This window comes from Juglans regia, chromosome 15 (assembly GCF_001411555.2).
Source record: "Juglans regia cultivar Chandler chromosome 15, Walnut 2.0, whole genome shotgun sequence".
NCBI lineage: Eukaryota > Viridiplantae > Streptophyta > Magnoliopsida > Fagales > Juglandaceae > Juglans > Juglans regia.
Window position 1 is genome coordinate 14,165,293 of NC_049915.1, and position 17,368 is coordinate 14,182,660.

Here is a 17,368-nt window from a genome sequence, read left to right on the forward strand (position 1 = left end):
TAAACGATGTTGAGCTCAATTTGAGAAATCATTCAGAGCAACAAAACTTGGAGCACTGCTTCCATCAGCACAACAATTTCCTGATTTTGGTTTTGGGGCTTTTGTGAGTGATGGTGAAAACTTATAATCACTCGTACTACCGTAAAGGAAAGTCAAGTCCTTAAAAAGAAGGTACTCAAAGCTTCAACTTTCAATGATCATTTCAGTCATGTAAAAAATGAAGAGAAATGATATAGTTGTGGAGTATGTAAGTATAGTAAAAGTGAATAAATACGAGATTTATAAGAAAAAAAATTAATTATTTAATAATGAATTTCATTTTTTTTTTAAAATGATTGCACGATATTTATGCACTCCATAATTGTATTTTGCATTTCTTGATTCTTTCTCCATTGTTGAAAAACCTCTTTTTATTCTCTGCTTGAGTTATTCTTGTACCAGTCAGTATCCTTTTTGAGCATCTCTTTGATATTTTCAGTCTTGATCTATTGATCATTTGATTCCGCTTCATCACTTCATCTTTCATCATTTTCAGTTTGTGTTTTTAACCCTCTCTAATTCTATACATTTGGGCATCATCTTGTATAGAGCTGCTTGGTCTACCTCTTCTTGTTTTGCAAAGATTCCATCAAGGAAAATGTTACATCTTACGCCATCATCTCTCTTATTCTACTTGGTTGATTAGGCATCAATTTAACCCTTAAATTGATTATTTTAAAAAGTAATAGTTAATCTATGTCAGCAATGGTGCAAAGGGAATGAGATGAAAGTCTAGTACGTAACATAACTCTTCTGTCAATATAACCCCCAACATCTTACACCTCATTTCACAAACTCAATTTCTCTCCTCACAATACAAATCCCATTCAAATTAGAATCTAAGCCAAAAGTATTGACATGGTCTCCGACTTCACAATGGTGCGAAGGGACTGGTAAAAGGTACTGTATCATTCATTTGGAATTTCATATACTGACTTTACCGTTGAGGTGGTGGACAAAAATGCCTTTAATCTTTGGCTTCTCCAAGCAAATAAGATAAGCAACAAGTTTTGAATCCTAGGCCCTTGAATATATGCTGAGGTAGCAACTGGTTCTCAGAAGGACTTGGCCTCCGGGACCATTTGGGGATAGGAATGGAAGATTGGTGCTTAATCACTCTGGATGTACAATCTTGTCTTAGGTTGCATTGGGTTGTAAGACTCAGCTGAGCTCAGTTTAATTTTAAGCTGAGCTCAGTTTAGTTTTAAGCTGAGCTCAGTTTAATTTTAAGCTGAGTCTAACATCTAAATACCTAACTCTCAAATTACTAAACACATCTCAACTTAAAACTTCCTTACACATAAGACCTACAACTTTTTTCAACTTCACATAAAAAGTACTAAACTCATCTTAATATCCAAATATACTTTAAACTCAGTTTAGATTAACCCCACATAACTGCCTCTATTACTCAACTCACTACTATTCATAAAGAACTGAGCTCAACTCAATATCCAAACGAAGCCTAACTTTTTCACAACAGTAACAACAAAGGTAATTGGATTTGAGCAGAGGTTGTTGTGAACTAAGTGGTTTCTCAAGAACCAAATACAATCTAGGGACACTGGGACAGTATGGCAAAGACTTGCAACTGATGAGACTCCTCTGTATGAATCCCAAAATATATTGATGGATTTCGAGCTTTTTTTTTTTTCCAAAACTGGTCACTGATTATCATCAAATGTTGGAACTATTTAAATTTTAAAGGCCATGGAGACTGCCTCCACAGGATGCAGGAGTTTATCTTAGAAAAAGGTGGATAAGCGATCCCTCTTCCACGTAAGGGACAGAACAGTTTTTTTTTATGACGGGGAAACCGCCCCACAGCAGAGACCTTAGGGACAGATACAATATTCATTACAGCAGTGATCTTGAAAGAATGCTAGAAACAACTTTTCCTATGAAGAAATTTAGTCGGGTTTGCATCGTAAGTTTTTCTTTTCCAGACCTCACTCGGCAAAGAATGATTGGGGAGAACTTGAATTGGAAACTAGAGCTGCTCAGGCTGATTTGACGGAATACTGACCAGAAGCATGGTGAAACCATTTATGCTGGTCTCCAATTGTCGATAAATTATATTGGGAAATATGAATCTCCAGAATTTTAGACTTGAGTGAGAGAATGCAATAAGATGTTCTATCTTCAAGGTCGTTCCATCTTCAGTTCTGAAACCTTGTTGGGGTCTAGAGGGTAAAGTTGGAGTTTCAGAGATGGCAATGAAGGAATCCATAGATCAAGCTAAACTCTAATAGACGGTTCATTGTTACAAGTTTTGGGGTGAAGTGTAGTTTCTTGAAATCAAAACTCCACAAAGTGGTTAGTAAATAGATAAAATGATGCGGACATTAGAGCATCCGTAACTCTAACCCATATTGTAGTTACCTATACAGTTTGTCCATATCATCCATGGGACTATTCACATATTTGAATTTCAAGCACCAAATTTGTCAAGCCAAAACTTGAGGAACCAAAGTATATTTTAGCAAAAGGAAAATTAGTAAGATTAATTGATGAAAGCTATGATATGAATATGCTACCGAACTTGATATGGGCTCTAATTAGACCTTTGGTAGTAATTTTTCTTTCTTGAGGATTCTTGAGTCATTATTGTCTAAAAATTGCTTTATCCTTACTGATCAGGGTAAAATGCATGTGTTCATAGCATATGTGATTAAGCTTACAACCGTATTGATTTATTTAGAACAATCACAGAAAGATAAAACTAATAGAATCGGAAAATACATACTAACGATTACCATCTGCAGTCCATGAGTGAGGGAATACAGATGCTTACAATTTCTTCATTTCAGCTAAAAATTGTTGGAGTTCTTCCAACTTTTCAGTTGTTGAGCCTGCCAAAAAAATTAAAAAAAAAAAGTGTCTCAGCACAAACATGAAAATATTCTGTCCCTAGAGGTAATATTACTTGCAGTAGGACCAAAAGAACATCAACTTGATGTAATTGATACCTTTGCTATCCAACTTAGACAAATCTCGGTTTGGATTATAAAACATCTCTGCTTTAGTCTGTTCAGTCCCTACTGATTTGCCCATTTTCAACTTTAACATTCGTGTCCGGAGTTCTGATGCAGTTCTCACCATCTCTGCATGAAGGAATAATATATAAGAATTTACTTATATATATAAAAAAAAAAGGAATAATATATAAGAATGTGTCTTCAAAAATGTTTGGGAAACATTTAACAAATAAGTCTTGAAAACAATTAATTAACAATAATTTAAAACCTAAATGTAGAAAATCTTCCATTCCACTATCATCAAAATGCTAACAGCAAGATAAATAATATTAATAATAATATTAAAAAAAAAACCTTCCAATGCAGAACCAATAGAGGGTGCAGACAAGGAGGTATTTCTTTACTTTGTAAGTTCTGAATCCAAGCTCTACCCCAACTTGACCCATCCCTTCGTAACCCGAGTGAAGCCCAAAGGGGAAAAACAGCACACTCGTAGGGGAAAAAACACAGAAAAAAGACAACCTCAAACTGCAGTATCTCAGAGAGTACCATCAAATTTTTACTTAGGGCAGCTTACAACAGGTATTTCTGCAATTGGAGGAATGTTCACAAGTATTTGATGGACATCAATAAAATAATTTTTCTTGAAGGGGAAAGAAGATAATAGATTGAAGCAGCATTAGTGCCTCATTGCACATTGGCACAAGTTTTCTATAACCACCTGGTTGGCAATTGAGACTTTCATACAAGTCTTCAAATGGTCCCAACAATTATGCCAATAAAAAAATAACATAATAATACTAAAATATTCCCCCTAACTCCTGGCTACTTAGACACAAGTGCATTTTCCAAAATTTCTGGAAGTTGTAATAATGTGATAATAAAAAGAAATCTTCAGAGTGTAGCAGTTGCTGCAGGATCTCTCTGAGTAAAAGGAGATGGTCCAAGTGATTCTTGTCGATTATCAAGTGACTAGGATTTTTATGTAATTGACTTCAGAAGATGAACAAATATGGAGATGGTAATTCATAATCAGGGCATTCATTGAACAACTAAACTCAAGTTTATTACTAAACTCAAGTCTCATATTACCAAAAGAATTTACTGTATTGTAAGATTAACTTCATAACACTAACTGTTATTGTGCATGAATAAAATTAAAGTGGATGTCACGCAATCTTAAATAAAGAAAATGTAGATTTGGAAAGCTTATCTAATTACCCTGGAAGAAGTCATGTGCAGAATTTGTCTCGTATAGTTCTAATGCCTCGTTGACAATTCCAGCACTCCGATTGCTAGAAGCACACAGCTTTTCTAATGATTGGAACTCACGTTCGAGCACAGCAGACTCCCTCCCAACCTGTACATCATATACCCATCAAAAGGGAAATATGTGGTTTTTTTTTATTTTTTTATTTATTATGCATCAGCTACTATTCACTCTCACACCCCACACCTATAGTTTTTTCATAGGGTATGGAGGTGTTTTTCATAGAGTATGAGGGTGCTTTTCATAAGGTGTGAGGTGTGGGGTGGTGAATAGTAGCTGATAAGAAGAATTTTTCTTTTTTTTTTTTTTTTTTGGGGGGGGGGGGGGGGTTGATAATAGAAAAAAATACAATTGCATGCAAACTTGCAGCATGCTGGATAGCTTTTACCACAGTAAGTTTGTTCCTCAAGGATTCCAACTGTGCTTCAAGATCCGTATCACAGAGTGGTTCTTCACACATCAAAATGTCACCGTTTGGTTCATCCTGGGAAAAAGATTTATTTTAATGTTTGACGAGTCTTGATATAAATAAAGAAAGTTTATAGCACAGAAAACTATAATTAACTAAAATGTGGTGTAAAGAATATGATTACTTGAGCTTAGAACCACTCCTTTGATACCTGTCAACTGACCAATTGTCCAAAAAGTTTAAATTGATCAAAAGAGGATAACTTAGCCATTTGATTAATATTTCAAAAAGGTAAAAACAACGAAGTGGTCTCTTTTCCAGAGCCAAAAATCCATGGGATTCTGAAGGTTTATTTGGAAGGTTACGGTACGAAAAAGCTCAAGTATTCCAATATCCAAAGAAAACGATTACAAGAAAGAAGAAGCTTAACAGCTGTCAATGGTGGTGAATGATATAACAAAACTAGTAGTTAGGGAAAACAGAAGGAAAAAGGAAAGAAAACGAGAAAGCTTCATGTTAGAACTGCATGCTCTTCATAAACCAGAACACTCAACTTTTGAGTTTTGACTTGATTTCCCTACAGAACTATGACCTTAAAACCCAGCTCCTAATTTGACTAACTGATTCAAAAGATGAAATAAAAAGCATAGTTAATAACACCTAAAATCTATCACTGGAATCCCTCTCCCTCTCCCTCTCCTCTCTCCCCTTCTCTGAAAACACACTTTACACACCCAAACCCACTTCCAAACATGGTAGGCAAATTACCACTTTTGACACAATGTACCCTCAGACTACCAAAAAGTTATAATGTTCATAATCTTGATGATCAGAAGGGGGATGTACATTGCAACATTTTCATAGTTTGATGGTTCAATGTATTAAAAGTGGTAGGTTCGCCAAATTGTATTACCCCAAATCATTGATAAATATCTGCTAACAACACTTCATTCTAGAACAAAAAGCCTTCTTAAAACTAAGACCTCGTTTGTTTTCACAACTCCTCTCAACTCATCTAATCATTACAACTTTCTCAAGTTCCCACACAAAATAAAATAAACAATTCAACTTTTTCACATAAAAAAACAAAAATAATATTAAAAATATATATTCTAACAATATTTTATTCAATTTTTAACTTTAATCTTAACTCATCTCATCTGTGAAAACAAATGAGACCTAATTGAACACATAGCTTTACTTTCTTATTTTCAAAAAGAATATATCTTCTTCTCTGGCCATGAAATTTCTGTGGCATCACTTTTATAGCAAACAAGAATACTAAATTACACAAGGATGGTCTACTGAAGAAAGTTGATGATAACACAATATGTAACCGGATCAGATTTCTTATACAAAGCATATCATGTTTTTTTTTTTTATTGGCACTGGGTGTCAGAAACAGCATCCCGACTAATCCCGGGAGCGCATAGGCCCTCGGCAAAGAGTTTCCCGCAAGTGCACCTCAGGTAAATCAAGAGGAAAATCCCCCAGTCTGATGGCCCCGAGAAATTGTTTGTACCCAATGGGATTTGAACATTAGACCTAGGGGAAGCATAACCCCAAGCCCTAGGCCTTTACCACTTCAGCCAACCCCTAGGGGTTTATACAAAGCCATCTGATACAAAGCAAAATGGCTTAGATACCCCTAAGCCATTTTGTAAATTACATGATATGCTTTGTAAATTACATGATAGCACAGGTCGAGATCGAGTTTATCTATAAGCCATCTGATACTGCTAACTTTAGTTTCGAGGAGCTGCTTTTGTAAGCCTCCCTTTGATCTCAATATATATCTGAACCATCCAATTTTAGTACTTATTTTAAGTGATTCAAGTGCCATCTGGCCCATCCCTTTAAATTAATGGTTAAATATCTTGATAGAAGTTCATGGAGGTGAAAAGTTCTTGAGCAGGACTGAAGAGAGATATGTACAACAGATTATGGTAATAAATAGAACATTGACAACAGAAGCACTTTTTGTAGATAGAAACTGTTATTGTGAGCATTTTAATAGTAAATACTAATCAAATTATCAAGTACTTGAAATCTAAACCTAAATATATTTTTTTTGCAGAACAAAGAAAAAAGAAAAGGGGCTTTATTAGGCCATTTAAGTTGACAAAAGGTCTCTTTGATTGGTTCACCCTCTCATCTGACCCAAATCCAAGTGCACAGATAACAAAATCTGATTAATTAAATGGTTCACATGTCATCAAGGAATACCATTAAGGAATATCAATTGGTAGAAATTTGCAAAAAAAAAAATGGATAAATTATTTTTCTTGTACACTCAAATGATTTGGTTGACTTCAAAGAGAAGTCAGAAATGAAGCATTTGATCAATTTTCCCCTTCAACATTACCTTTTCTATTCATTGTATCCAATGCAAATAAATCAACCTTAATGTACCCCAAAGTCCCCAACCCATCTTTTTTTTTTTTCCAGCCCATGCCTCCACCTTCTCTTCTTCCCTCCTCCTCCTCCTCTTTGGCGGGGCGCAAACCCACAGCCACGACTGGCTGTTGTCTCAACGGAGACCCACGGACTGCACAAACCCATGGCCAGTCTATGGGTCTCCATATCTTTTTATTTTATTCTCTTTGTTTTCTTTTTTTTTTTCTTTGGTTTTAGATATTTGTATATCTTTTGGATTTGTGTAGTTTTTTTAGATCTATAGATTTGCAGTTGGATCTGTGTTTTTATAGCTGCGATATGTATTTTTATGGTGTTTTTGCCTATTTGGGGTTTCAAACGTCGGACAATTAGGTGATTGTGTGTGGCCAAGGGAGAGGTGGAATATTGCCACCTGCCCAAGTGGGGCCAGGGGCAAGGTGGGGGTGCCACCCACTCAAATAGGGTGGGTAGCACAATGAAGCATGAGATCATCTACTCCAATATTCAGTCCCCCTAACAATTAGTTTGTCAATTATGCTAATAAAGGTGATGCTTCTAGCACATATGCAACGAAATACTTATCCAAAATATATATATATATATGCGACAAAATCAATCTTAATGACCATGAGGCAGAAGCATCAAATTTTTTTTTTTTTTTTTTGATCAGTAAATAGGCGAAGTCAAGTAAACAGGACATATACAAGAGCCACGCCTAGGCAGGACTGCCTAAAGATACCAGAAAATCATGTATGTTCATGCCATTAAAGTCTATTACAATCGACCAATGGAATAAAGTGTGCAGAAAAAAAGTTTTAAGCTCATCCATTGTCTGTTCACGATCCTCAAAGCTCCAACCGTTCCTCTCCATCCATATGCACCTCCATAGACAGGTCGGTATCATCTTCCACATAGCTACAATTTGAGAATCACCCCGGATTCCTTGCCAACTGGCCAAAAATTCAACAACCCTTCTTGGCATTACCCAAATGAGTCCCACTCTCGCAAAGATATCGTATCATAAACTCATGGCTACATCACAATGCAATAATAGATGATCCACAAGATTGATCACTTTTCTTACACATGCAGCACCAATCCAATACAATGAAGCGGTGTTTCCTTAGATTATCTAAAGTGAGAATCTTCCCTAACGAAGCTGTCCATACAAAAAAAGAAGCTTTTAAGGGGCCTCAATCTTCCATATGTTCTTCCATGGGAATGTTCTTGTAGAGTGTGTCACAAGATACTTATAGTAAGACTGTACAGCGTATCTCCCCTTCTTGGATGGTGACCATATCGTCTTATCCGCTCCTCTAGACATTCTACAAGTGTGTAAAAGATTAAAGAAATCTGTAAATGTGTCAATTTCCCAATCTTGGACGGCTCTAAGGAAAGTGATGTTCCATTGGGGTGAACCACTAGAGAGATTCATAAGCTCAGCAGAAGCATCAACTTGATGGGGTTCCTTTGAGAAGATAGAAAATACAAGCGATGCAACAAATCTTTTTCTAGAAAGAATGTTACCTAGAAGAGTAATGCAATAGACCATATTGTTATCCCACTATCTTCCCATTATGTAACATGTGACACTTTTCATCATCCTTGGATCATCCTTCATATTTTTCAAAGAAAAATTCAAAGGTTGATGGGCTATACCACAACATCGTAGTGGAATAAGAGTGAGATAAGAGTGTAGTTTGTAGAATTTTCCTAACTAAAATGGGGATTGCTGTGGAATGAAGAATGGGAACAGGAAAGTGGGCATAGGACTGTAGTACAATGCCATAGGCTAATATATAAATTGCTCACATAGATTGATAGAATAGATATTATAATGTGATTAGTGAGTGTTACCCTCGCAACAAAAACTGATGTGTTACCCTCGGATAAAATTATCATTATAGTCCCAATAAGGGTAGACAAAGCTAAAATGGCCTGCGAGTAGTACTAGTCCATAAGTAACATCCTAGAGAAGAATTTGCATGAGGACACAATGTCTCAGACAAAATGCAATGGTACAACTCCCCAATCAGTCAACATCCTATGAAAACACTTAACAGTTTACAGCAGTTGAAACTAACGGAAAGAAAATAAAGAAGACAACACAACAACAACAACAAAAATATTATGATTGACCAATGCCCAAGTGCACCAATTAGCAGACAGAACATACAGCTTTCGGTAAGGAAAACCCTTGAGGAAGAGCAAAGCAGTGTCGAAGACAGTACTTCTCCCACATAGCCAGCCGCTTATCCAAAACCGACTGAACAATACTCCGTACAGTATCAATACCCTACAGCCATCCAAAGAAGCAAAACAAATCAAACACTTTACACGCGAGAACAAGCAATTACAGCCACATTGAAGTTTTATTAGCAGTTGACATTAACTATTAAAAAAAGAACCATCACTTTTCGTAGTAGTGATTCAAAAGTTTCCGTCCGGTACATATGAGTAAACTCCAGCCTTTTTTTCTCAATTTAATAGGACATGCTTCAGCTTACACAGCTAACCATTCAACTCACTAACACTAAAAATGAAATTGAAAAAGAAAGCGAATAGAAAACCAAAGTAAATTATGTTGGTTTTACAGAATGAGCAACTACGAAAATATTAGCAAAACTTAAAAAGAAAAAACCGGAAAAAAAAAAAAAAAAAAAAAAAAAAAAAAAAAATAACCTTGGTTAGATCTTCGGATCTATCGGTGGCGTGGGTGTTCAAACGGTTCGAAGCTTGTCTGCAGGGTAATCAAGAATACATATTCAGATTAGCAAATACTACAATGAAAGAGAACATTGCTAATCTAGATTGAGAGAGAGAGCGAGAGAGAGAGAGAGGCATACTCGCGAAAGAAATGGAAAGCGTCATCGACCAAATCGTCGACGGTGTTTAGGGTTTCGTTGATGAAGAGTTGGGGGTTCAGATTCAGCGACTCGAATATTGCCTCGCTTTCGCCGCCTTCCATTCTCCCTTACTTCCACGCACACATACTAGTTTAGTACAGAGAGAGAGAGAGAGAGAGAGAGAGAGAGACTTCGTCTTCACCTCGGAGAACTTTCCCGCCAAAAAGGAGACAAGAGAGGAGCTTCTGGTACAGGACAATGACAAAGGAGATTTTCAAATTTAAAAAAAACAATTTTTTTTTTAAAAAAAAAGGGCAAAACCAACTCAACCCGGTTCGGACCGATTTGTTCGGGCCGGGTTGTACTCCTTCTGGTGGGCCGGTGGCTGTCACTCTCTCTCCCTTTGTCTGTCAAGTTTTTAATTTTTTTTTTCGTCCGACTCTCAAATCTCAATCGAGGCCAAAATGTTTTCAAAATTCCAAAAAGCATCCGATAAGGTGACGGTATTTTTGCAAATCAAAGACAGTTGCTCCATGTTTCTGAGGCACCTAAGCATGACCAAGAAGACGTCCAAAGTCCAGGCTCTCTACGACCTCTGCAGCAAGACCTTCACGCCCTCACCGACACCACTTCCCTCTTCTCAAGCTGTCCAGAGGCTCTCTTCTCTTCTGGGTTTGTCCCAATTTCATCAACTCCATGAATAAGCATGGTTATTACATGTAATTTTCCAAGGTTTTGTTGCAGTTTGCAAAGTTCGGCTCAATTTCGTTTGCTTTAAATAATACATTTGATAATAATGTTGTAGGGTCATTTTGGAGTTGATCTTTGGAATTTCAGTTTACATGAGAATGAAATTAGCACATAATTAGACCCTGATGCTGTTATGAACCATGCCGAATTTGTATTTGGGGAATCATTTAATTGATTGGTGGCGTCAATGTACTGTAGCCATTTCTAACCAAAGATTTACTAAATGCATTGGCAAATTTTATGACATTAGATTTTTATTGTGGATTCTGACCTCATTCATACTCATTATTTAATAGACACAATAGGACCAGCTGATCTTGGGCTTAAAGAGGAACAGTCAGATGATGATCGAGGACATGGAATTTTCGGACTTAGCCAGCTAAACAGGGTAGCACGATGGGCACAACCAATAACTTATCTGGATATTTATGAGTGCAATGATTTTACGGTATGCTCTAGCATTTTCTTAATCTTCTGGATGAAAAGTTGTTGAAGCTTGTAATTCCTTGTTCTCACATTAGAAGTTCCTAATACTTAGTTTTCCAATAACAAAACTTGAAGTATGGCTGTGTATCATTTTACCATTTTTTAGTATATATTTTCTCATTCATTGGAAAAAGAAGTCCTTTGAGGAATTTTGTTTGCAGATTGATTCTTAAGATCATCTGACAGCTGATTTTGGAACTGCCTGTTTGCATGCATTCGCCTGGGGTTTATGTATGGCTTGTGTGTGTGTTTGTAAGCAGCTGTTTCAAAATATATTGAGTATGATGTTTTTATTTCATCTGTAGATGTGTGTATTTTGCTTTCCTACTTCCGCAGTTATTCCACTACATGACCATCCTGGGATGACTGTTTTTAGCAAAGTTCTCTATGGCTCCTTGCATGTGAAAGCTTATGATTGGGTTGAGCCTGCCCAAATCCAGGAAAGCAAGGGACCAAGTTCCTTTCCAGGTCTGTGTTCTCAGTTATTTCAGCTTGTGAGGACATACAGTTACCAAAAAACAATTCTTGCTTGATTATTATGGATATCCCATCTAGTAGTTGCTTTTATGAAGTCTCTATCCTACTTTGAGAAATTATCTGAAAAGGCTCCTTTGTGTAACTCCCTATTACACAAAGGGTCTCTAATCTCAGAAGTCACTGCATGATTAACCACTTTTATGGTCATGTTGAAATGATTGGGGACCAGAATAAGCTCAGCTTGTTATCTTACTTATCATTAACCGATTTAATTGGTCATGTTGAAATGATTTGGGATCAGGATAAGCTCAATGTGTTACCTTACTTATCGAAAAGGAATAGAAGTGTGAGCTCCTTGTGTAAAAGCATTTAATTTCTTTTCAAATACCATTTTCCGGCCAGATAAACCTGATGGACACGTATTACACCAAAAATAGACCTAGTATATTGTTGCTAAAGGTTAACTTGATTCGTTAATTTTTTCTCTTTTTTTCCTTTTACCTCCTTAACTCAGAGCTGACAGTAGGAGGTATGCAATTTTCTGCTTGAGTAACACAAGCACTAACAGAGACATTATCTTCTTAGGAATTTTGTTAGAAACGGTGAAGATGGGATTTCATTATTAGTAGTGTTGATATGATTAAAGCGTTCTCTCTCTCTCTCTTTTTATGTATTCTACTCATAATGTCTCAGCTCAAATTGTTGGCTCATTGCGAAATTGATTTGTGCCAAGCAGTCGTTAATAAATCAATCAACGGGCTAAATTTTATGCCATCAGTTTGGGCTGTCTTTTTTATTTAGATGGTCCTACGGAAAATACCAGCCAGTTAGATGACTGTCACAGTCAAATGAACTTCTGATGACTGTACTGAACACCTCATGGTGAAATTTGGGCTTGACTCATCAACAATCACTATTGCATGACCCTCCTGTGCACCTCATGGTGAAATGAGGGCTGGACTCATCTACAATCTCCCTAATTGTTGTAATCACCAGCCCATGGCCAATCTTTGGTCTGCATGTCAGATTTGCATGGCGACCACTTACTGAAAGAGAGAGTGATTCCACTCCTACAGGATGGCTTTTTCTTTTATCGTGAATTAGCCAAATTTCATGAGATGGACATGTCCTTTTTTACTTAGGAACCAAAAAAGTTGTAACATGTGAACTTCTTGAAGGAAAGATAGTCCCATCCCATGTTCTTGATTTCAGGATGTTAAGGGTCAATAATTTGAAGTTTTGATGAAAGCTTCTTTCATTTGCAGTTAGATTGGCAAAGTTGTCAGTTGATAAAGTTTTAGCAGCACCATGTGAAACAACTGTTCTGTACCCAATGAGTGGGGGTAATTTGCATTGTTTTACCGCACTCACCCCTTGTGCTGTGCTTGACATCCTCTCACCTCCCTACAGAGAGGCAGCAGGCAGAAAATGTTCTTACTACCATGACTACCCATACTCAACCTTCCCATACTCAACCTTCTGTAAGTAACTTGAAGTAACCATCTTACTTTTTTTCTTTCGCTCCTTTTGCCCTTCTACAATATGCACATATAACTCAGTAATTCATACTTTTTTTCCTTATTTTATTACATGAAAATGGCAACTAACTTGAGTGAGCTGTTAAACATATTACTGCAGCAGCAAGAAATGGAGCTGGTATAATTAATGGAAAAGAAGAGGACTATGCATGGCTTGCAGAGGTAGAAACACCAGATGATCTCTATATGCGCCAGGGAAAATATGCTGGCCCAGCTATTCAGGCATAGCCCTTACCACATCCAGTTGGTAGGTAGCCCAAGTTTCTCATTGCTTTCAGTTCAAGTTTTGGACTGCAGCAAATGTTATTGCCATGGTTACTGCCAGTCTTACAAAAGAGGCACTAAAATGCTGATGAAGCGTGCTTTATAGATGATTCTCCCCTATATTTTCATGAAGAAATTTACTTGAGATGTAGAATTTTGTTCATAGAACCGTAACATGAATTGAATGAGTAATCTCTAAGCTAGTATGCCATTTTTTGCAAGGGTTTTAGCTACACCAATCATGATGTTACGTGTGTCATTGGCGTTTCTTTATCACTCAGTTTTGTATATTATGCTCTTTATATACACTCATACACACACACACAGGTGTAATTATTTCAGTCCACCCTTGTATCTGCTAACAAATCTGGTCTTGCCCCAAATCTTTCTTCCAGTTTTGAACCCACCTATTAGAGCAGGTGTAGTGCCCTGTAAATTTTACAACGGAGAGAGGAGTCACTAGGGCCCACTAATTATAATTCCAAGTCTATCTCAAGAGGAGATTTATAAATAAATTTTAGCCCTTTAGGTGGGATCCGTGAAGCATTATCGTAAGCATACCTCACAAGGAGTATTATAACAAAGCCTTGTCCATACTCTCTAAACAATAATATTTCTTCTTCTTCTTCTTCTCCTCCTTTATTTATTTATTTTGAGTGAATTTAATATAGTTGATGATGTGGTCTAGTAGGTAGAATCCCAAACCTATAAGCCTTTAGATAGAACTTGAAAGTTAAATTTGACCCCATCCCACATGTCTCATGTTGCATATCCACCAACGCAATTATGCTAGAACTGTGGGGGCGGCACAGGCCTCCAAAGGTTCTGAAAGACTGAAACGCTAGAAGGGAAAGTTCAAATCCAATGCATTGCCTTGGATGTTTATGCTATGGAGGAATAGATGAGGATAAGGAGGGAACAAAGTGAAGGAAATGAAATGAGGAAACCATGGGAAGCCTTGACGTAGTGTTCAGAAGGAAAACAAATCTTGTGCGTGTGGAAGTAGTTGGAGGGCCTGGTTTTATATAGAGAAATGCTCGAAGTGCTGTGAACATTACTGCAAACAGGTAACAAATTCATGTGGTTATTGAATTATCAAATCATAGGTATCTGATGGATTGGTCTGTAGGGAAGCGGCCAACTGACAGATGATCAAGTCAGTTTTAACTAAATGATAGTCAAGTTTCTTTACCATTGTTGGGTTTTTTGGTAACAAGGAAAGTGTGGTTAGTGGTGCGTGCTGAACTTGTTTGATTAATTTACGAATACCTGCAGATCATGAAGGTGCATGGTCAATTTGAACTTTTGATATTTTGATCAATTCGAGTACCCTGGTGAGTTTTGTTGGTAAATCAACTGCATCTGATTCCCAAGCGCGTTTTAAAGAACATTGTGATCAATCCCCCTTCTAGCCGGCCCCATGACCAAAGAGTTCCAACTTCCATGTGTACATTGAAGTGCCAGAGTTTGATACTGCTATCCTACTTTAATTTTGCATGGGTGCACACATGTGAAAAGGGAGAGTATCCATTTAATGCAAATTGTGAATTGTTTTGGTCATTTGTGCTTCTAGAAAGATTATATACTCAATGGATAAGCACCAAAATAAGCGAAGTTTCGCGATAAATGATACTCCATTTCAAGCGATGGAAGAAGATCATCCTATCCTACATAATTAGATAGCATAAGCATTACTCTCTCCATTCTTTCTCAATTTTGGGACAAGACAATTTCTTGTGAGTAAAAAAATTATTCTGGATTCTAATACGAGGGGTTTTATATGAATTTGGAGGCTGAGAATTGGATACATACAACCGGCGTGCGCAACCCACATGTAACCGTTGACGTCATCTATCAGAAATTAAAAAAAAAAAAAATTGAGAAGTCGATTGAAATGCAAGAGGGAAGATTTGAGAAGTTGAAGAAGCATTTTTCATTCCATCTTTCATTATATCTATTGGAAGAAAAAAGTTGAAGAAGCATCTCAGAAATCAACTGACAAACGCACCTAGAATCTAACCCACTCTTGCGGTCAATTCCTTAAAAGATAGGACTCTTGATTCATCCTTGCTCAAATAAAAGCAGCTTGCTCCTTTGAGATTCATCATCACCCATTAAAACCTAGGACTTAGATTGCTCTTGCTGTTGGACTTTGTGTCTTCCTTGTAGCATTTTTAAAGCACTAGAGATTTAGAAGAAACCAAAAGATCAAGATGGGAAGCTTTGCAGGAAGTAAAGATGTCTCTCTTTCCCACTTAGACCCTTTAGTTTTGGAGCTCAATCGCCTATAGAATTTTAAACTCTATCAGGTTGTTTTTGGATTCGCAAGGATGATTCAGGTGTTCATGATATTCATCTTACTGTAGTGTACCTATATACGTGTACATATGCATCCATCATCTTCTCGGCAATCCTTGTCTTTTGGAAATGATTTATTTTTCTGCATAGAATCTAACCCAATAGACTGAAAGTTGACTGGCACCCAGGGCTGAAAAGAAGTCGACTGAAACACAGTGAGAGAAGCAACGAAATGGAGAGAGAGAGAGGGACAAAGAAATTAAAAATTTTATTAAATGGGGGGCCGGTTGTGTGCCGGTTGCAACAAGTATTTTTGCTCCTATGTTTAGAGAGGGAGAGAATCCGTTCACTTCCAACTGCAGTCTGTTGTCTTTGTTAACAGAATCACTACCATCTGATGTATCTCTGATTCCTTCCCCTCCTAGATCATGCAAGAAAGCTCTCTTTTAGGACCACTGATCTTGTGTTGGTCTTCATGCCCAAACCCAACCTCCTGATTCTAACTTGGTTGTTGTTCATGTTTGACTTTTTTCCTTCTCTGTACTCTTCTATTAATAACTAATAAAAGTTTGATTTGCTGAGGAAGAGAAACAGAATGATTCCAGGGGTTTGGTTTGAGCATTGCATGACCATAATAATGCAGAAAACAAACTTTCATTCCTTGCTAGGATTCTGAATCCAATTGTTCACAAGGGCTGAGGATATGGAAAAACCAGAAAAGATACTGGTTCAGGTCTGGAAGTAGGTGACAGATCAGAGCAGAAATTTGTTGTTCACTCAGGAGACAAAAGTAATGTCAAGTCTAAATGAGACTCGTGGTAGTAATTATCACCTAGTGCTTAAAAAACAAATCTATGCTGATTGGCTCAAGCAAAAGTTCATCAAGATTTTCCTACATTTACTTGGTTTGAAGCTCAGATGATTGAACCCATTATGACTACTCAGATCCAGTAGCTTAATACGCTTCCAAGTTCCACAAAAGTGTCAATCAGGCATGGTAAATGATATGCATGGAAATAAAAAAAGAGTAATGCTAGATACAATTTTAGGGTACGTTACCTCCGTGCACATCTTTGAAAAAATATGATTTACTATGAAAAAGTTAGTTTTTTCATGCGAGTCCCAAATTTTTCTTACTTTTTTTAAAAAAAAAAAAAAACGTGCACGAGACTTGCAACCTATTAGGTAAATCATTTTCCAACAAAGAATTCACGACCAATTGTATATGTAAAGCCCGTAAATAACATAACTAACTTTAATCTAACCATTTACTTATAAAAATAAATTACAATGCAAAACAAAAATAGCAGCTGACGGCTAAAGGTTAAAGCCTAAAGCCTCAACCCTAAGAGGGAAAAATCTTGAAATATAATGTTTTCTATAGTTTCAAGAGAAGCGGCCCAGCTAGTGAGGCTGTGTGCGAAATAAGTGATATTTTTTTTATAGTTTTTGTTGATTAATTATGAGGAGAAATTATTCGAGGATGTAATTATAAATTGCATGATATTTTTCAACTTGCAATGAAAAGTTGTATCCCAAATAGTCAAAAATGGAAAAAGTGCCTCTGCAAGATGAAAACTATCTTCTTCATTGTAGCAAGATTCTGAAGTAGCAAA

General features: G+C 36.8%; 2 protein-coding genes across 3 annotated transcripts; one reads left to right on the forward strand and one right to left on the reverse strand.

Annotated features, from left to right (window-relative positions):
- Positions 1-2,609: 2,609 nt before the first annotated feature.
- Positions 2,610-10,214, reverse strand: LOC108986687 (protein MIS12 homolog). The gene is made up of 7 exons (XM_035686089.1): positions 9,940-10,214; positions 9,776-9,833; positions 9,270-9,389; positions 4,676-4,771; positions 4,239-4,377; positions 3,009-3,143; positions 2,610-2,891 (listed from the first exon to the last, which is right to left on the reverse strand). The coding sequence occupies exons 1-7, from the start codon at positions 10,059-10,061 to the stop codon at positions 2,830-2,832; spliced, it is 732 nt and encodes a 243-aa protein (XP_035541982.1). The 5' UTR covers positions 10,062-10,214; the 3' UTR covers positions 2,610-2,829.
- Positions 10,215-10,368: 154 nt separating this feature from the next.
- On the forward strand, positions 10,369-13,693 carry LOC108986686 (plant cysteine oxidase 3). 2 transcript variants are annotated; one of them, XM_018959384.2, is made up of 5 exons: positions 10,369-10,611; positions 10,986-11,137; positions 11,481-11,643; positions 12,918-13,133; positions 13,291-13,693. In XM_018959384.2, exons 1-5 carry the CDS (start codon positions 10,404-10,406, stop codon positions 13,416-13,418), a joined length of 867 nt encoding a protein of 288 aa, XP_018814929.1. In that variant the 5' UTR covers positions 10,369-10,403; the 3' UTR covers positions 13,419-13,693. The 2 variants fall into 2 exon arrangements, with proteins under 2 accessions (XP_018814929.1, XP_018814930.1); XM_018959385.2 differs by having other exon boundaries at positions 12,918-13,117; positions 13,290-13,693.
- Positions 13,694-17,368: the final 3,675 nt, after the last annotated feature.